At 47.6% G+C, this 21,626-nt stretch overlaps 1 protein-coding gene across 6 annotated transcripts in view; it reads right to left on the bottom strand.

The window, feature by feature from the left end:
• Window positions 1–14,807, bottom strand: part of ZDHHC18 (zDHHC palmitoyltransferase 18) — a 42,362-nt gene extending 27,555 nt beyond the window's left edge. For 5 of the 6 annotated variants that reach the window (XM_032802953.2, XM_032802954.2, XM_032802956.2 and 2 more), the window contains exons 1-7: window positions 13,626–13,710; window positions 9,254–9,403; window positions 7,209–7,346; window positions 6,594–6,642; window positions 5,478–5,580; window positions 3,477–3,586; window positions 40–139 (exon numbers count right to left, since the gene is read on the bottom strand). In XM_032802953.2, the coding sequence (XP_032658844.1) occupies window positions 40–139; window positions 3,477–3,586; window positions 5,478–5,580; window positions 6,594–6,642; window positions 7,209–7,346; window positions 9,254–9,398 (645 nt within the window). In that variant the 5' untranslated portion in view covers window positions 9,399–9,403; window positions 13,626–13,710. Of the gene's footprint in view, window positions 1–39; window positions 140–2,165; window positions 2,490–3,476; window positions 3,587–5,477; window positions 5,581–6,593; window positions 6,643–7,208; window positions 7,347–9,253; window positions 9,404–13,625; window positions 13,787–14,345 lie in introns of those variants that run through there. The other variant, XM_075060805.1, reaches the window with a different exon arrangement.
• Between the last annotated feature and the right edge of the window lie 6,819 nt (window positions 14,808–21,626).

Raw genomic sequence — 21,626 nt, 5'->3', positions numbered from 1 at the left:
CTGGACTACATCACAGCACCACTAGGGAATGCCTCCTACCATGCTGGTGTCGGTCTTGGCGCCAAAGGAGGGGATTTCACCCTTGGGACTGGACAGGGTCCCGGCATCAGGCTGGATAAATCCTCTTCTATCTATTAAACTAGAAAACAAGACAGGAAAAAAGGGGAGAGGTTAAAACAGCAACGTTCATCAAGAAACAAACCCCCGCAGCGGTGTGCTAAGCCAACCAGTGATGCCATAAAAATGAGTTGCTAGCCCCTATTGCGTCAACAATATAATACTGGTGCAAAAAACGTGAACACAATTCTGGGATGTATTAGCAGGAGTGTCATAAGCAAGACACATGTAGCTGTTCTTCCATCCTACTCAGCACAGTGTCTCCAGTTCTGGGCACCACACTTTGGGAAAGATGGGGACAAACTGGAGAAAGTACAGAGGAAAGCAACAAAAATAATTAAAGATCCAGAAACATGACCTACAAGGAAAGACTGAAAAAAATTGGGTTTGCTGAGTCTATAGAAGAAAAGACTGAGGGGAACATGATAACAGTCCTCAAACATGTAAAAGATAGTTATAAAGAAGAGGGTGATAAATTGTTCTCTTTATCCACTGAGGACAGGACAAGAAGTAATGGGCGTAAGCTGCAGCAAAGGAGATTTAGGTTAGACAGGAAAAACTTCCTAACTGTCAGGGTAGTTAAGCACTGGAACAAATTACCTAGGGAGGCTGTGGAATCTCCATCACTGGAGGCCTTTAAGAGCAGGTTAGACAAACACCTGTCAGGGATGGTGTAGATAATACTTAGTCCTGCCTCAGTGCAGGGGCCAAGCCTAGATAACCTATCAAGATACCTTCCAGTCCTACATTTCTGTGATTCTAAGGGATTTCAAAGGCACAAAGCAAACCCTGACAGCATTTGATCGTTAGCACAAGACAGCTGTGCCTGCCGGTATTGTCCAGAGTTTAGGGAATTTGAACGCACTCAGGAAAATCCCCTCAGCCAAATCTCATGAGGGTGACTGGGCAGGGGGAACAGACTCCACACACAGGACAGCACTTAACTATGGCTCAGACTTTTCTTATGAATGTTTTTAAACACTTGTCGCTTAAACCCCAAGGTGACCGGCAAGGCTACACACCCACCTGAGCCCAAAACATTTAGCACTCTGGGCAGGAAGGTGTTTCTTCGAATCTCTTGGCATGAGCCGAGTGCACCTGGAAGCTGCTGGCTTCCCCAAGCCCTGCTTGTCTCTTTGTGGGGACTGCTAGACAAAGTGTCAGTGGGGGGATGGATGATATGGGTTCCTGAGCACTCAGAACTAGAGACAAAGTTGTGTCACTACTGTGCTAGGCTGGAGTTGGAGAGGCCCCCTATAGCAGGAGTGAAATACTATTATCCTATTAGCAGTCATCTGCCTTCCAGTGCTCTCAACAGATTTAAATAGATTAGCTCACTTACTATCATGGACTCCATAGTAACAGTGACACTGAAAAGGACAAGAACCTTGGGAAGTATTTTAGAGGGAAAAAACAAACCCCGCCTCAACTCATGGTGTTACAGCCCTCCTAAGCACAGGCTAAACAGCTGACCTTCCCTGAATTATTTCATTACACTTACACTGGGCTAGTATTTCTGGAATGCTCCCAGTAAGTTCAAATTGGTTCCTCCCAGCAAAAAAAACCACTGTCTTAAAAGTGCCTGAAGCATTCAACAGGCTGAGAACTACAAAAGGTGGGTTGGGATCAAACTCCCAACCACCCAACACAAGAGATTATTTTAAAATTTGCCCGACGGCGCCCTCATGTGACTAAACCATGGCAGTTTTATTTTTTGATGGGATTAGATTCACAGCTGTTAAAGCCAGAAGGGACCATTCTGATCGTCTAGTCTGAGCGCCTCAGATGGAAGATGTTAGGTAGGTTAGACCCCACAGAGGGTTTTTTGTTTGTTTTTTGAAAGGTACAAACCAGGTTTCATTAAATTATTTTTTTACACTGCAATACAGTTTAACCAGTGAACAACATTGCCCCATGAACTTTGCAACCCAGCGATACTGCACCCTGCCCCATGAAGAGCAGAGGGTGGAACTCACTGGTCTTGTTTCATTGCCTAAGCCCCGTGAAAAACAAGAAGCAAATCAGCACAGATGAGGAAAAGTCACAGAGATGTCTGGTATTATTCCTTTCTGCTTTAATGACAGTTGCAGATAATTCACAGGTAAGGGAATGTCAGGATCAAATTAAATAGGAAATCATTGTGTCCTTTTAAGGCAAGAGTCTCCAAATTGTCTGACTAAGGACAGCATTGGCTACTTGCCAGAAGTCTAAGGTTTCCAGTATACTGCATAAAAGGGAAAGGATTGCAGCCAACCCCATCTCTGATAGAGGTGAAGACCTCCACAGAGCACATATCCCAGCATGCAATGCTCCACCTTGATCTGAAAAGCAGCAGCAAGATGCATGTAGAATTCCAGCCACTTAGAGATGACCTGCAAAGGAAAAAACAGGACTGGTGCCCCTTAATTCTCATTCTTTATAGTGGATGATGGTGGGATGGAAGGGGTTTTGATGCTTGTTTTTCACCTTAGAAATATCAGGAATGTCAAGTCTGCTCTCACCTGGAGATCCTGGAGCTGTATCAAGAGCACATTTAGCAAGAGCCCTCCTGCCTTCTTTGACAAGTGAGGAGTGAGACAAAGCTTTCTACCCCAGGCGGTCAGTTAGTCATGGAAATTAAAGAGTGGTTCAAAAATAACAATAATATTAATCGCTTTATATAACCACAATCTAAAATCTGTACTCTCCCAACCACTCAGCTTTCACCACATTGAGTCTGGTGAGTGTGTCATTCCACTAGTTCTCCAGTCACCAGAGACTCTGCCAGGGCAGACAAGACCTGTATTTGTAGTGTAAAAACAAGCAGTGAAGAACCTCTCCATCATCCAGAAGCCAGATGTACTGGGAAGTCCTTTGCAGGGCACCTTTAAGCCCAGGGATATTCTTTATGTAGTGCTAAAGCTCACAGGATTGCACCCTTTAGCCCTCCTGAGGTCCTTAGGTCACTGGATTTTTAAATATCTAAAGAGGAAACACACATCTAGTAAATAATTCCATAGCAAACGATTACCATTCGCTGCTGGGCCCTCCTGTAACAGGCACATCCCACCCTTACTAAACTGCAGGGGGAAATTCCAGTTGCACTCAGTTTACATCCTACAATGAAGTCTGAAGTACCCTGAATTAAGCAGATTTCAATGGATGAAAAGTAACAGTCAGCACTCGCCTATACATTTACCTATCCCTCTGGACCTGCGCCTCAGAATTACCCACCCCACCCTACACGAGAGCCCTGTGCCATTGCTTTGGCCTGGCTCCTGGGATCCAGTATTAACTTCTCCTGTCTCCACCTCCTCATGTGGCTGCAGTGTCAGGGCAGGGTGCAAGTCCCGAGTCCAGTGAGGATCGGAGGCTCTTACCTGGGATGGAATGGCCCACACAAAACTGCACAGCAGTTGGTGAGGATACTCTTATGGCTGTAGGGATTGGCAAACTCTGAGCCTCTCTTATTTGACCACGACCCTTTGATCTGCAATTGAAAGGACACAGGCTGATTAGAAAGCGACAGCCTGGTGAGGAGATGGAGATGGTCAGTGCACTGCCCAGGTCACACAGGAGGGTGTCTTGGACAGTATCATCCACACTCTGCTTGAAAAGCCCAGGACTGAAGTGACAGAAGTGACCCAAGTCAAGGCAGCGGGGTGTGGAGCTTTGCACTGTGCCCCACAACACGGCTCTTGCTTCCCTGAGCTCTAAATCCTCTCCACGGCAATGCGGCTAGCTGAGAGAACGTCACTGTGCGAGACAAAGCTTCCCCCTCCCATTGCACCAAGCAACCTTTAGCTGGCCTTCTGCAGCATGTGTCCTCTCTAGAGCAGTTTGTCCTTCTGCCTTTGCCCAAGCTTAGTCTCAAAGCCACAATGCCCACAAGTTACACGTTTCCTACACCATGTACTATGCATCACACTTTGTCTAGTGGTTGTAAACCCCCCACCCTCCCATCCCTTTGTTTCACTTTAGTCATTTCTTGTTTGCCAAATTTAGACTGAAAGCTCTTCAAGGCAGGGGCTTATTTCTGTAAAGCACATAGAGCACTTACAGAGCTAAGCGAAACAGCAAGAGGGTTCATAGGCAGCTCTGTTAATGTGAAGAAACCCTTTAGTTTCTTCATGCTGAGCAGCCTAGGAGCCTGTTTAAGGAAACACTGTCGCCTTGAAATTTTAGTCATGTGAGCTGTAGGAATGAGATGGTGTTCCAGATCCTACATCTGCCCCTGAGCCTCGGCCAGTTTGTGAGAGTTTACAATCACACTTCCCCTTTTGACTTCCTTTCCCCAGCTGCTGTGACAAACAGGCTACTCAAGCAACACGGGAAACTGACAGACAATGCGCCAGTCACACAGTGTAACTCCCATTGACTTTAGTGGGAATCTCAGTTGTATAACCGAGAGCAGAAATTGCCCCAAAGTGCTGTTAAATGCACTAAGTAAAAGCGTAGAGGAACCATTCTCTCTGAGACAGCCATTGTGTCACTTGTAACAACAAGGTGGTACAAATATTTCAGACAGAAGTGTGATTTTCAAATCCCTTTACGTAACCAGACATATAAAAACAACTATGCTATCTAGGTACTTTTCAAACTCGCACTACAGTAGTATCTGAGCATGTCACAATCTTTAATACATTTATCTTTATAAACACCCCTATGTATCAACTCCCTTTCATAGAGAAGGAATCAAGGCAGAGAAAGAGACAATGGGACTTGCCCAAGTCACACAGGAAGTCTGTGGCAAGGCAAGGAACTGAACCAAGTAATGCCCACCCACTGAGCCTCCTTCGTCTGTATTGCTCTTCCCGTGGTCCAAATATTAACAAAGGCCACGTCTAGACTGGAAAACAGGTCATGCTTCAAAACATGTTAAGCTCACATGTTTTAACTAACATGATTTTAAACAGGACTTTGCATCTAGCGTACACAAGGCAAGTCCTGTTTATAAACATGTTAGCTAGTCGTGATCCATCTTAGGGGCAGGCCAAAGGTTAAAGTGTACTAGCTAGTATTTTAAAATATGACCTCTTTTCCTAGTCTCCACACAGCCAAGCAACAGATACCGCTCTCCTTTTTGAACCCCATGCACTCTGCCTGGGTGCGCATGCGGGGTCATGCTCTGCTGGGCTACTCGAATTAGAGTATAAACTCTGGGGGCAGCCCAAAGGTGCTCTCTTTTATCTGTTCTGTAATAAAGTGCCACAAGCACTTAGGGCCCGTGAAGATAACTTCCTCTAACACTTCTGCAGAGACAGAAACAGATTTTTGGCTGATCTCTTCATTGCTTAGATAGGAATGGGCTTCATGCTCAGAGATGGTGCTTACGCCCTTCTGGACCCAGTCTATGGAAGGAGAGACACACGGATACTTACGTCTTCATTCGTCGTCAGGTTGGAGGCGACTAGGTAAGTGTGAAAACCTGAGAGGCCCAAAATAGACCAGACTGAGAAAAAACATATCACCAACTCCAGCACGGTGGAAAGAGAGTCAAGGAAGCCTCTGGGACCGACCGACTGACCGCACGCACGCACACACAGCAAGGGAAGGCCTCATGTCCAAGTAATGGAGGCACTCTCAGCAACTAGTAATGGTCTCAAGTTGCAGTGGGGGAGGTTTAGGATGGATATTAGGAAACACTATTTCACTAGGAGGGTGGTGAAGCACTGGAATGGGTTCCCTAGGGAGGTGGTGGAATCTCCTTCCTTAGAGGTTTTTAAGGTCAGGCTTGACAAAGCCCTGGCTGGGATGATTTAGTTGGGGCTGATCCTGCTTTGAGCAGGGGGTTGGACTAGATACCTCCTGAGGTCCCTTCCCACCCTGACATTCTATGAACCATGAGGACTCTTGGTGGGGGGCACAAGTACAGGGACTTAGGGAGGGTCATGAAGGGCTCAGCAAGTTACCCTTGCTTTCGAGGGACTGGCTGAGACTCCTAGCAAGGAACTGGATTCTCACCCCTACCTCTTACATTAGGGAAAGGGGTCCACCCTCGCTAGCAAAGGAGAGTGCGTTCCAGCCCACAAAGCAGGCATGTAGCTTCCTTCCCACAGTCTGTGCTATTCTGCGAGTGCCCATCAAGCGAGAACTCATTACGGCCAATTTAGTGACATCCCACATGTCTGAAAGGGAGCTCGTTTCCAGCCCTCGTCTGCTCATCACTGAGCACAAGGTACTAGTCTGGCAATGGAGAAAGAGACTGTCTTGAACAAAGGGTCTCACCAGCTTGGCTACAGGATCACGACGTCCTCTTGTAAATGCAGAGAAGTCTGCCCTTCCCTGCCCTGTGGTGTAAGGAGGCTACATGCAATAGGGTGCGTAAAGTATAGTGAAATGTCCTGACAGAAGGAGCTTATTGTATGTCGTAAATCAGAGAACACTTTTCAGAGAGCTATAGCTTTAGTATCTCTGCTCAATACCCTGCAGGGATCCAGCTGTGTCAGCATACAAAAAGGGGAACAGATGGGAAGGTGCAGGCTTTAAAAGGATATCTCGCTGGTGTTGCCTTCAGAGTGGTGAGGAATCCACTTCCCTGAGAGCCTACAAAGCAAACAGGAAAAGATACTGAAATCAAGAAGGCACATTTACATCTCCCAGCCTATTTGTCCTGCTTCAAAGTACACACCCCTCCCAAAAAGCTACATGGATCTGCCCAACTGACTGAGAAACCACTGCAATCTAGATGCTAGTGTGCAGCATGCGCTCCAAGAGGTTGAGGTGCTGAAAGGCAAGCTGCCTTCTATCAGAGGCCATGACTAGACATAGATGCAATGTATGCATACACCTCCGACCCATTGCAGCCCTGACATAGTCTGTATCCTACTAGCTAGAGAGCGCAATAACCCACTCACCAAAACTCCCAAACTATTTTCTAACACAAGGTTTATAGTTCACTACTGCAGCCCTCGACCAGTTCATCTAGATGACCTAGCAGTGAAACGCCCTGAATCTCATGATCATCACCTGAGCCATCCATCACCTAGTTTGATACAAACTTAGAGGCTGCTTCCCTGCATGTGCTAAGCCAGGTGCCCACAGTGATGGCCTGAGTTCACCTTGGCCAGGAGGGTGATGCATGTGTTACTCACAGTGGCCACAGTACTTACGCAGAGTGAGGTGAGTGACGACACACGCAAAGATGAAGGCCGTCAGGAAGGAGAGGGAGAGGATGAAGGCGTAGAAGTAGCGATAGTTGCGCTTCCCCACGCAGTTGCCTACCCAGGGGCAGTGGTGATCAAACCGCTCTGAAACCAGGCAGCAAAGAAAGGACATTAGAACATCTTATTCCCCACACCCCACAAATGGGTAAACACCGCAGAGCCTCTGGGGACCTTGGGGCTACAAGTCAGCCCTTTGCCCTGCCCATCTAAGATGTTAGCCCAGTACCTCTGAATGACAGGACACCATCACTCCATTTATATAGTACTTTGCAATCTGTATATGTGCCCTTCTTTAACTTTACAGGGACACCAACCTTAAAAATCACTTTCCCAGAATACTGTTCTAACTAACTGTGGTTACCTGTAACACCTGCAATTACTAAAACTGAAAATGCATTTCTATTTCTTCAGTCTGTATACTTTGTGCATTTGACAGAACTATGGGGACTCAGTTTCACTGTTCCCTTGCATTAATCAGTTTTCCCTGTTCATGTGAAGAGAAAAAGCATTTTAAAGGTTAGAAAAATTTGACTGTAAAGCCACAAAGATTGGCAAGGGAACCCAGAGCTGATGCAATATACCTGAAAATACTTCTGACTCTTAAAAGAATGGACTAGATTTCACGTTAGCAGAGCCCTTTTAACAATAGTAGCACTGCTGGCAAAACACGCACACTATTTTACTCACCACTGAAATGCAGCCACCTCTAAGGTGAAACTTATCAACTCCTTCACAGCTCATGGTAACATTACCTAAGAATTTAATACAGGATGTGAAGAATATCCTATTCAGTTGAAACCGCCAGGGGAATTTAGGATGGCAGAATGAAATTACCCACACAGAAATTTTTCCAAAACACATGGGTTAACATTCCGCTGCTAGCAAAAAAAAAAAAAAAAAAAAAAACCAATCTATCTTTTATAACCACGAGCGGCCAGGACCTCCAACTTAGGTCTCACCCACAAAACTGCAATACTAGCAGCACAGCACTGCTTTGGTTCAAAAGGAAGAATGCCAGCTACTAAAACCTGATGCATCTTGGAAGTCTCCCATTCAAGCAATGCTCAGGCCTGACAAAAGCTGGGGAGGGGAGCTGCATCCTGTGCCACCAAGTGACTCTCACTGTCATGTCTCATCCTTGAAAGCCATTCAGTAGCTCCTCAAACTCCCTGTTTTTGAGCCATCTTCTTTAGACAGGTGACCTTGAATTCTGTGGCAATTCTCAAATCAGTAATTTCATCTGTCCCCAAGCTGCCCCAGCATCCACAACTGTTAGTGCAACATGCTGACTGGAACAGAAGGTTGTGCTCCGATAGGTTGACAATTAATGAAGTAAGCATGCTCAACGGACCTGCCATTCACCTACACTCCACCATCCTGTCCATACGTCACACCAGACTGACAGCTTTTTAAACTGCTCCTCCAGAGACTCTAGACTATGCAGGAACCTCACTGCCACACCAACATCTCCTGCTGCATCACAGCCCCCCTCACATCTGCCAGTGTGGGTGTACCCAGTCCTTTTCTTCACTCCTTCATTCAGCCTCCAGCTCTCCCTCCCATCTAGCACCAGGCACCATGGGGCAGAAGGGCTAAAATAGAACATATGCTGGCCCCTCTGCTTCACATTAGCCTTGACTGCACCACAGAGTAGACAAGGGAACAGAGATCCTGCAGCTTTATTTCCTACCCAGATGCTTGGAGGTTGGAAATATGCTGCATTTCACCACTGCAATCCTATCTGGTACTATTGAAGAGAGGGCATTAGAGCACAGCACATGCTGTACCCAGCCCACAGGCCCCCATTGGCACGGTACACATCTGTCATTAGTTAGAAGTGGGGAGAAGGGAGAGAGATTATTGTATCCCAAGTTTGTTATTTAGTTTTCAAGCCCTTTATGGTGAAGCAGAAAGGTTTTTGCTCAAGAGCTTAAACCAGACCCCCATTTATCTATGCAGATTTCACCTGCTCCTGGTCCCCTCGGACTTACCTACACAGTTATCACAGACGCTGCAGTGAGAGGTCCTGGGGGGTCGGAACATTTTGCAGGTATAGCAGTACTTTAATTTCACCAGGTATTTGTTTATAACCACTTCCATTGTCCGGGCAGGCGGGCGGTAGGTGGAGGTGCCCATGTTATCTGTGGAGCGAGAGAGAAGTGGGAAGCGTCAGGCTCACACAGGCCCATTCCCCAGGGCACCCCAGCCATTGCGGGCTTGTTCCTCTCTTGCGTGGCATAGCGCCGGCTGGTATGCACTGTGCTGTGCTCATTCCTATCTACTCTGAAAGCTGGAGAGGCAGCCTGATCTAGGGGTCTGAGCTCAAGGTGGGGAGCCAGGACCTCCAGAGCTCTAATCTTAGCTCTGTGCATTACTCAGAGTGTTATTTAATCTTTGTGCCACAATTCCCCTTCTGTTCAACAGGGATGACACTGATCTCCCTTGCAGGGCTGCTGAAAGGAATTAATGTCAGTCCAGGCTTTGAAAATCAGAGGCACAATATACATAGTAAGCATTAAAGCAGCACTCTCACATGCCTGCTAACATTTACTCATCTCTAGAACACAGAGGAAGGAAGCAAAGCTCCTCTCTAACAGGTCTCAATCAAAGGAAAAAACATGCTGTTAACAGACATGTGATTCTTCTACAACCGTTCTGTGCACCGGCAACACAGCTACAGGTTTCAGAGTAGCAGCCGTGTTAGTCTGTATGCGCAGAAAGAACAGGAGGACTTGTGGCACCTTAGAGACTTACAATTTATTTGAGCATAAGCTTTTGTGGGCTATAGCCCACTCCATCGGATGCACAGAATGGAACACATAATAAGGAGATATATATACACATACAGAGAACATGAAAAGGTGGGAGTTGCCCAACCAACTCTAAGAGGCTAATTAATAAGATGATCTATTATCAGCAGGAGAGAAACAAACTTTTGTAGTGATAATTACACATATTGAATCTATTTCCCCATGTTAAATATCCTCACACCTTCTTGTCAAACTGTCTGAAATGGGCTATCTTGATTATCATGTTATTATTATGTTCCATTCTATGCATCCGATGAAGTGGACTGTAGCCCACGAAAGCTTATGCTCAAATAAACACAGCTACAGATAAGGAGCAGTAGCCTTTGGGGGTACGATCATGGGAAGCCCTGTCCTCCCGTCCCTTGTTCCATGCAGCCAGCAGGGGCTGAGCTCCAGTCAGTGGCCTGGAGCTCAGGCTTGCAGTCAGGGGCTGAGGGTGAGGAAGGGGAAGGAACAGGGGCAGCTCTTGGCTTTGGCTGCTGGGGGGTTGCTCAGGGCTCCAGCGGGCAGGGCCTTAGACAGAAAAGGAGTGGCCAGGGAGCTAGCCTTCCTGAAGGGGGGGTTCACCCACAGCCCATGGGCAGGATGGCTTAGGGGGCAAAGCAGGCTCAGCAGCAGAACCAGGGGCAAGGTGGAGGGGTGATCTCTTGACTGTTTCAGACAGATTCCATTGAAGTTTGACATATACTAGTAGCACAAGTGGAATTTACTTCCTCTAAGGCCACAGTTGGAGATTTTTCAGGACACTGCAAGATTCACTTCTGCATGTAGCCAGAGGGTGTTGTCCTGGATGGGTGCAGTGCTGGGGAGGGCGGCTTTGGACATTCATGCACATCACTTTTTTTTTTTTTTTTTAAATAAGCCCTTTGATATCACAACAGGGAGGGCACCACTCGCTTTTATGAGGGCTTCAAAAACCTGATCTGACACAATCAAGCATATTAAGAAGAAAATGAATGGACTGTATTAAGAGCAACAGGTGAGAGTGACAGGTAGCCACTGCAGTGGGCTAATGGATTAATTACTTCAGGGGATTTTGAAACAGAACGTGAAGCAGACAGGTAGCTAGTTTTAAAAATCACCCACAAAATGGTTATCTGGGTAGAAACAGAGAAATTATTTTTCTATGATCATTTCCAGCAATGACAGACTCCAGAAGTCTCACAGTAGCTTTGCATTCATTACTATGGGTAACACACCACAAAAAGCAGGCCATATATTCTGAACATACACACTTACCGTCATATAGCCATCATAAAAACACAGACATACATTACATCAATGCTTGTGCTCTTCTAAGAGCTGTGAATATAGGAGTCCTACCAGGCCAGTGACAAATCCTAGCCCCTAAAAGCATTAATTCTCAAATTCATTGCCCTAAATTCACAATCTGCAAAATAAATGCCCAGTGTAAGTACAAACTCTAACTAGAGATTTTAAGTCAGTTTCAATCAAGAGGAAGATTCTGCTGGATGTGGCTACAAGGACTGTTTCAAATTCATTAATAAATTGTAACAGGACTTCATACTGGGCACTCTGACTCAACTATTTTGGCTATTCATTTGGCAACACGGTAAGAAGATATCACGCTACAGAGCCAGGGGGCTCAGTGTCTAGTCTATAAGTCAGTTACTAGGATCAGCTACCTATTTCTGAACTTATAAAAGAGGGACAGTCAAATGGGGAATCAGAGAATGGGTTGTTAGCAGCAGCAGCTGCTGAGGGAGTGCTGATTACAGTCTTCTGTTGGCACTGGACTCAGTTGTATGATATGCTTCATTAGTATTAAGGCTGGGATTTTCAAAGGAGCCTAAAAGAGTTAAGTACCCAATTCTCTCTGAAATTCAATCGGAGTTGGGCACCTAACTCTCTTAGGTTACTTTAAAACCCCAGCCTACACTTTTCTGTACCGGCGAATTGTTGTTATTTATCAGCACAATGTAAGCACAGCCCAGTCTGTATAGAACAGCTCTCCATTCCCCTTCACCCAGGCCTCGGCACAATTACATTTGGGCCTACCCAGCATTATTACAATTGCATTCAAACTAACTGAGACACGCAGTCTTTGAGAACTAGCAGAGAAGAGGGGTCTAAAATGCCTTTTTAGGCACAATAATCTTGGATCAGTCCCCACTGACTGCATTTTTACAAGAGTAGAGATTTGTTTTGGTTTATGAGAAGCTGCTCTGAAATCCACAAAACTGTCAGGCGTCTCTAGCAGGGAAGCAAGACACTTTTCACTTGGGTAACACGTGGGGATGTTCTCTGTGGTGTCTAACACACCCACCCCATTTTCTTCACAAGAGGGGCTTTCTGACAACCCCACAAGAGCGTTTGCCACAAAAGATGTCAGACAAAGCTTCACAGTCACAAAATCCAGGGGAACTGGTCTCAGATGCTCTGGATGTGGCCTGCAATGAGCAGCGTTAGGCAGACCTCCTTCCCAGTGCCAGTTCTAGTCACCAAAACCAACTGAGACAACAACAGTCAAAAACAAAACAAGGGCTTTGTTTCTCTTTGCTCCTATCAAGACTTTTTATCTGATCTACCGGAATATACGTGGGGCTTCAAGAGCTTACTCAACACATACTATGATTAGCCTACCATCCAAGGTGAAAAAAAAAACACCTGTGCTACCACATTTCCTGCCGTTGAAAGGAGTAAGCATAAATTCTTAGCACTTACATAGAACACTTAATGTTTGTGAAGCTGTTTGAACATGATCCAATTAATCCTCCTAGAATCCCTGAGAAGAAGGGAGGTTGGTATTATATCCATTTTACAGACAGGGAAACTGAAGCAGTGGTGAACTGACTTTCCCCAAAGGCACACAGAGTAAGTTTCATAACCAAGTCTAGAACTCAGGGCTGCCCCAATCCCAGCCCTGTGCTTCAACTGCTGTCTGAACCAGCATACCTCTCTCTACTCCATACTCTGGGACGAGATAATAGCACAGTATTTAAGAGCATGGTACACAGTCACCCTGAACTGACGATTTCCCATCATGGTACTTCAGGTACTCCAGGCTCTCCCTCAATGAACCTCTGTGCTGGGCCACTGCCTAGTAGCTGTGCACGCTGTATTCTACTACATACTCCACTCCTGGGAAGCAAGAAGCCAGCTGAGCTCCACAGCAGAAAGAGCACGTAGAGTTGACTATAGTGTTTGGTACAGTACTTAATCCGGGAAATTAGTACTGTTGACCAAAAGAGTTTGGGAATCACAGTTCTAAACAGAAGAATAAATTACTTCTAATTCTACATCTCTGAAGATACTCAATCTTGGGACTCAGCTTGCTAGCACTAAACAGGTCAGATAGTCTCCTCCCATCATCATTTGCTCTTTAGATTTTTGGCCCTCTGGGACACCATCAATTGAACACAAGTGTCTGTCCTTAGACTCTACTCCAAACGCCACCTCCCATCAAAACCTCCCCCATCTACTGCTAGGGTGCCAAGGCTCCAGAGGGACCCCCAAATGCCTTTAAAGAATTAGCTTTTTCTAACACATGCGCACGCACAGTCCACAGTAGATGCATGAGAGAAAGGCTCACCAATCCGTTTCTCCAGGTCTGCAGCCTCACTGGGGGTGGCTCTGGGCAGGATACCTGGGTCTCTGAGGCTCGTCTGCAGCAGACAACTGATGACAAAGAAGAACAGGACACCCCCGATGATGGGAATGGCCAGGGTCAGGTGACTGGCAAGGAAGGGGCAGCTGTAAATAATTAGACAAACAAGTTTTTTACATTCCCTGCATTCGCCCACAAGCTCCTCGATCAGCTGCTCTAATGACTACTGTTTATTATTTGAATGGGAGTAACGCCTAGGAGCCCCAGCTAACACAGCTGATTTTGTCATGAAGATGGGATCTAAGTTTCAGAGCCAAGGAGTCCATGTGAAGAACAAATCATACTTTGTTTCCCAACACTGAAGTGAATGACTGGTTATAATGGTTATAATGGAACACGACACTGCCTGACTTCTGTACTTACCCTATTGATGTGTGCAGACTCAGAAGAGGAACGGTTCTAGAGTGCTTTTCTATGGAAAGAGCTCCCAGTACTTTACAAACTACACACCCACAGCACCACTGACATGCAGCCACCTCTGGAGTAGCAGGCAACTGCCAGTCATAACACAGCACAGTTGTGGGTGGGAATGTGGAGAGGGGGCATCTGGGGTAAAACCCGGCTCTTAAGTGTCCCCATTATATTTCATTGGAGATACAGAATCGTGTCTCAAAAATCAGTGAGATGTTTGGGAAGTCAAGTTACCTTCTGAGAAAATGACATCAGTGAGTAACAAGGTTGAATTCAAACTAGAACAGGTACAGAGCAGGGCTACTAGGATGATCAGAGGAATGGAAAACCTGTCTTATGAAAGGAGACTCAAAGAACTTGGCTTGTTTAGAAGGCTGAGGGGAGATATGATCGCTCTTTATAAATATATCAGTGGGATAAATATCAAGGAGGGAGAGGAATTATTTAAGCTTAGTACCAGTGTGGACACAAGAACAAATGGATATAAGTTGGACACTAGGAAGTTTAGACTTGAAATTAGACAAAGGTTTCTAACCATTAAAGAAGTGAAGTTCTAGAACAGCCTTCCAAGGGGAGTAGTGGGGGTAAGAGACATATCTGGCTTCAAGACTAAGCTTGATAAGTTTATGGAGGGGATGGTATGATGGGATAGCCTAATTTTGGCAATTAATTCATTTTTGATTATTAGCAGGTAAATATGCCCAATGGCCTGTGATGGGATGTTAGATGGGGTGGGATCTGAGTTATACAGAGAATTCTTTCCTGGATGCTGGCTGGTGAGTCTTGCCCATATGCTCAGGGTTTAGCTGATCGCCATATTTGGGATCGGGAAGGAATTTTTCTCCAGGGCAGATTGGCAGAGGCTCTGGGGGGTTTTCTACTTCCTCTGCAGCGTGGGGCACGGGTAACTTGCTGGGGGATTCTCTGCACTCTGAGGTCTTTAAACCATGATTTGAGGACTTCAATAACTCAGATATAGGTTAGGGCAGGGGTAGGCAACCTGTCGCAAGCGTGCCGAAGGCGGCAAGCAAGCTGATTTTCAGTGGCACTCACACTACCCAGGTGCTGGCCACCGGTTCGGGGGGGGCCCTGTATTTTAATTTAATTTTAAATGAAGCTTCTTAAACATTTTAAAAACCTTATTAACTTTACATACAACAGTTTAGTTATATATTATAGACCTATCGAAAGAGACCTTCTAAAAACATTAAAATGTATTACTGGCATGAGAAACCTTAAATTGAGTGAATAAATGAAGACTTGGCACACCACTTCTGAAAGGTTGCTGACCCCTGGGTTAGGGGTTTGTTACAGGAGTGGATGGATGAGATTCTGTGGCCTGCGTTGTCCAGGAGGTCAGACTAGATGATCATAATGGTCCCTTCTGACCTTAAAGTCTATGAGTTATGTGGGAGCCTTTTATGGACCTTTTTGTACAGACAATGGGTCAAATTCAGCACTACTGCAATTCCATTTGGCCCAGAGTGTGAAGCTGAAAGGGAAACTGGACCTGGTTCTATTCAGATTTGCCATCTATAGATGACATTCGTGTCCTTCATGCTGCACCAGGTGTTTAAAAAGGGACACATTTCTGTACCAGACGTAGCTGTAACATGAGCCAATGCACGTCTAAATAGATGACTTGTTTCCAGGCATGTAGCTGGCTTGCTGCTGCTGAACAGGTACAGAGAGTCATCATTCGTGACTACGCATCCTGCAGACAAGGGCCCACCTTTGCCCTTACATGAGGACAATGGGAGGGCAAGCTCAGTCACTCACGACAGTTAAAGACTTCTAAGGCATGCAGCTGTTCACATAATGCAGCTCTGGGGTCCTGCTCCCACTCCTCACTCGGCAAAGGGATTTTACTATTATAAGCACTGATAATCACCCAGACTCCAACCCAGACACGCAAGCTGTCCGACTCCTGGTGTCCATGGACAAGAATCTGTGTCACTATACAACAAGGCAGTTCAAAGGGATTAACAGAACTTTTGTTTCAACTCCCGAGCTCAGCTGTCCAGAACAAGACAGCCACCAAACAACAAAACCCCACTGGACTAGAACCAATTCCACCACCCAGCGCAGCACTGTGCTTTCTTCTTTACAGATGGACAGAACAGCCTCTGAAGGAGGGTGGATTGATTTAAGTCAAAGTGATTTAAATCCCTGATTTTAATCATGATTTAAACCAGCAAGCAGAAAACTTTGATTTAAATGATCAATTTTAATCATTTCCACCCCATTGTCAACCTCAGCCTGGACTAATCTACACGGGAGGTCCACTTCCTAGACACCACAGTGCAAATAAGTGACAGTCACATTAACACCACCCTATACCGAAAACCTACCAACTGCTATGCCTACCATCATGCCTTCAGCTTCCATCCTGGGCACATCACACGATCCACTGTCTACAGCCAAGCACTGAGGTACAACCACATCTGCTCTAACCCCTCAGACAGAGACCAACACCTACAAAATCTCCACCAAGCATTCTCAAAACTACAATACCTAGCCCGCAACGAAGGAAATAAGAAACAGATCCAATCAGAGGCCAGACGTGTGACCACAAGAAGCTCCTCCTACTTGTCGAGACAAACCCAAGAAAGAAACCAACAGGACTCCACTGTGCCATCACATTACATGTCCCCCTCAGCATAAAACCCTCTTCAACGCATCATCAGGATTCGTACAAACCCATCCTGAGGAACAATCGATCCCACACTTTCCACAAGGTCTTTGGGTGGCCAGGGCAATCCTTGCCCACAGACAACCTGCTAACCTGACACGTATATTCTCAACCAGCAAACTGACACACCGCACCCATATGTTAACTCTAGCTCAGGAACCAATCCCATGCAAACAAACCTCAGGTTGCCAACTTCTGTCCCACATAGTCTACAACACCAGGCGACACCCATCACAGGACCTAAAACTAGATCAGTCACAGACCATCACCGCGGTTATCATTCTGCACGTCCACCAATGGTAAATAGACGCCATCATATGCCAAGCTAATTGCCCGCCTTCCTGCTATGTTACGTCGGCCAAAACTTGGACAGAGTCCTCTACGGAAAAGGATAAATTGGACACAGAATTCAGATATTAGGAATGGCAATATTACAAAAATCCTGTAGAGAGAGGCACTTCAACCTCCCTGGCCACACGTATAGCAGACTCTTAAAGGTTTAGCCAATCCTTGCAGCAAAAAACTTCAGGAGCCAGACTTCAAAAAGAAAACTGCCTGAGCTTCAGTTCATCTGCAAAAATTTGACACCTCATTCAAGCTCAGGATTGAAACAAAAGACTTGTGAATGGCTTTGCAACAACTCCAGAACCAGTTTCTCCTCTCTTGGTTTTTCACATATCCTCAGCTGAATAGAAACAGGGCCTTCATCCTTCCCTTTTTCCTGATTGAGGGCCTCATCCTCTCTGATTGAACTAACCTCGTTATCTCTAGCTTGTTTGCATATTATACCTGCCCCTGGAAATTTCCACTACATGCATCCAAAGAAGTGGGTATTCACCCACGAAAGCTCATGCTCCAAAACATCTCTTAGTCTATAAGGTGTCACAGGATTCTTTGCTAATTTTAATCATCTTTATACTTTTAGATATTTTCCTAAAGAAAGGTTGAGTCTCATTGATTGAAAACCTTTAAAACATGTTGATTTTCAAGTAAATATAACCTTTACGCTATATTTGGTGCTTCTTTTTACTAACCAGGAACACTCATATTTATTTCAGCAGTTACCGTACATAGTTTAACTTACATTTATTCAGATTTTTAATTTTTATGTTAGAAAATGGTGAATGATGCATTTATTATTTGCCAGATGATAGTTTTGTTTTTTTTACTAGTGATTTGTGCCCAGCTCCATTTGGATGGAAATTCAGTTTTAAATACACAAAAATAGTATTTAATTTTTGTATTAAAGAAAACTACCTTAAATGTGCAGGATATGTAAGAAAAAAGTTTATCAAAACATGTTTTGCATCTAAAATTTATTTATTAAACAAAGGAAGTATCTGTAGTTAGTGAACTGAACTGATTGTTTCCAGTCATCATGTCCTTCAAGATGTTAGAATTCTCTCATAACTAGCTTTTTACAGATAGATCAGAAAAGGAAAACAAGCTTTTCCGCTTCTTCAACTCTCGGTTTTGTAACGTGAACGAACTAGTCATTGAACTGAACTAGACGAATAAACCGAAATGATAAAAATATTCTCTCTGCACCTGCAGAAATTAACACTTCAACAAACCCTGGTTCCAGGTGCTTACACAGCGACTTACCCCACTGAACTGGTGGAACTTTCTTTAAAAGATGGCAGAAGACATGTACTACTTAATTTTTTTATTTAATATTTCAATGATTTTAATAGATTATGATAAATTTAAGCCTTAACATAGGCTAACGATTTTTAATTTGCTTTTAGAAGTGCATTATTTAAAACTAAACTCGTAATTAATTCAAATCAAAATTCCAATTGTAATAAAGCTTTCCCACCCCAGACAGGAAAGGACTTGGGGACAATGAGAAGGGGGCTGGGGACACCAGAGTTCCCCCTCCTCAGACAAAGGGAATAAGTGGCGTGAGGGGGTCCTAAAGCTTCCCCTCTCCAGAAAGAGGAGTGATCGGGAGGCAATGAGTGGGTTAGCGACCCACAGAACCCCATCCATAAACAACAGATGATGGGGGGGCAGGTTGTAGAAGGGTGTTGGGGACCCTAGAGCTCCCCATACCCAGGCAGAGAATTATTTGAGGGGGACAAGAGAGCTAGTGATGTAGAGCTTCCCTTGGGTGTGATTGGGGGCCAGGGACCCTTGGGCAGGGGATGGTTTGCAGGCTGGAGAGCCAGGGTCTCTGGGGAAGGGGTGATTGGGGGGCAGGTTCCCTGGCCAGTGGGGTGATAGGCCAGAACAGAGGACGGGTTTAGCAGCCAGAGCTCCCTGGCAGAGGGTGGTTTGGGGGCCGAGGGATAACGGGATAGTTGGGGAGACAGGGTCCCTTGGCAATCCATTGGAAGGGCAAGGGGTGATGAGGTCGTTTGGGGACTAGGGTTCTTGGCAGGTCGGGGAGGAAGCGGCCCCAAGCAGTGCCTGGGGGAACAGGGAATGATGGGGTGGTTTGGGGGCTGGATTCTGGGCTGGTAGGGGATGCCGGGGGAGGGGGCGGTTAGGGCTCGGCGGGCAGGGGGCCCCAGGCAGAGAATGGGTAGGGGGTAGGGGGCAGGAGGACCGGGCGAGAACAGGGTACGGCAGAGACACGTTACGGTGGGGACAGGGGTGTGGGGGGAGGCCGGGTAACCTGTGAGGGACTGGGCGGGGGCGGCCGGGCGGCGGGGCCTGGCATAGGGCCAGTGGCCCTGACGGGAGGGGGTGGGGCCGGCGCCCCAGGTAAGGGCGACGAGGGGTGGTGGCCCGGCAGGAACGAAGCGGGGGTGAGGGGCGGGCCCCAGGTAAGGACGAGGGGTGGGGCCCGTGGCAGCAACGGGGGATCTGGGGGAGGGGGCCGGGGCCCAGTGATAGGGCGAGGTGGGGGCGGGCAGAGAACGGCGGGGGTGAGGGGGCCTGGGGCCCGGTAAGGGCGAGGGGTGGGTGGCCCGGCAGGAACGAGCGGGGGGTGAGGCGGATCGGGCCCCAGTAAGGGCGAGGTGGGGGCCCGGGCATGAGAACGGCGCGGGGGGCAGCGTGGCCCCAGACATCACACGAAGCGAAAAGTGCCTGCTGGTGGCCAAGGAATGAGCCCCCAGAGTGAGCGAAGAACCCGAGTGCCGCGCAGTAATGAGGCGCCACGACGCAGGAGGCGGTTAGCAGGCCCGGGCTACATCGCCCCTACTTGCGGACGCGGGGGCCGGGGGCGGCGCCCGGGCGGCGCGGCGAGCGCCAGGTCGGGGGCGCGGCGGGGCGCCGGGCGATCGTGCCGTACTCACTCCTTCATTGGCTGCTGCCAGCCCCGCGCGCGAGCGCGCGCCGCACCCGCCCCGCTCGCTAGGGACGTGTCGCCCGCTCGCCCCGAACCCGGGCCCGCCGGCAAGGAGGTGTCACGGCACCGGCCTTCCGGCGCAGGCCCCCCGCCGGCCGGGCGCCCGCCCTGCAGCCACAGCCCCCAATCCCCTCCCCTCAACCCCACAGCCCCCAGCCTTCCCTCCACATCACCTCTCAGATCGATGTGTCTGGCCCCAGCCCTCCGTGGGCCTCCATCACCATCACCCCACAGCCCCTCCAACCATCTCTCTCACCAGTTTGACCCCAACAGCGCCCCCAACCTACTCACCTCACAGCCGACCCCCTCACCCATACCCACATCCCCCACCCCACCCCACCTATCATCCTCCCGCAGCCAACACTCGCAGCCCGACCCCCACAGCCCCTTCAAGCCCATCACCCCCACAGTCATGCGCCCTTCTGCCCCTCACCCACAATCTGAACCCCCACAGTCCCCCAACCCCTCCCCATACACCACAGCTTCTTGCAGCACCTCCCCCACCTATCATCATCGCAACCCTCCACAGCCCCCAACCCACACCGAACCCTCACCCACAGCCCAACACCCTCACCTGCATAACTATCCCCCCAGCCCAACCACCACCCCACCTCCTCACACCCTAAACCCATCAGCCCCAAGCCTGAACCCTGAACCTCGCTCACCTCTAACCATCACTCACAGCCTTGACCCTCCGTCTCCAAAAACCATTCATATCCTCCCCAAGTCATCTCCCACTCCTCTGCCTCTCCCTCACACTGACGACCCTTAATTGCCTATTATACAAACCATCACCCTCCTCACCCGGAAACTCCTCTGCCCCCTGCCCTCAACACCCACAGCCTCCCACCTCCAAGTCCCCTGCCTTCACACTCCACTGTCCCCAACCCTTGCTCAGTCCCCTCCCCTAACACGCCAGAGCCCCAGAATCCCACCCCAAAAGCACCCCCTCACACCCTAAAGCATCATCCTCCACAGCCCCCGATCCCCAAACCCTCTCACCCTAAACCATCACTTCTTCCACAGCCCAACCCTCACCCCAATAGCACAGCACCCCACTCTTCCTAGCCCTGTAACACCCTTACCCCTTCAACCTCTACTACCACACACAAACTGTCCCTTACACCATTACCCATAGTATCTCCAGTCCCAAGCTCCCTCACCTGTAAACCTAACACTACACACCTCCATAGCCTCCTCAGCCCCCAAACCTAACACGCCCAGTCAAATCCCTATGCCTTCTAAACCTAACACCCCCACAGGCCCCCATATCTCCACCCCAATACCATTGACCCAAACTCCTGCTCTCTAAATCCATAACAACTGCATAGCTCTCCAATCCCCACCTTGAATACTACAGCACCTGAATCCCCTTGCCTCTATATTCATTAGCTCTCTACACACCTCAACCCCACTATCAAAGCCCCACAAATTCCACTCCCCAAAAAAATCAGTGACACCCCACAAACTCTCCAATAACCTTTCATCCTGAACACCACATTCTCCCAAATCTCTTAAACCTCAT

The sequence above is a fragment of the Chelonoidis abingdonii genome, chromosome 25, assembly GCF_003597395.2.
Source record: "Chelonoidis abingdonii isolate Lonesome George chromosome 25, CheloAbing_2.0, whole genome shotgun sequence".
Taxonomy (NCBI): Eukaryota; Metazoa; Chordata; order Testudines; family Testudinidae; genus Chelonoidis; species Chelonoidis abingdonii.
The sequence above is the reverse complement of the archived record's forward strand: the minus strand, read 5'-3'. Positions and strand labels throughout refer to the sequence as shown.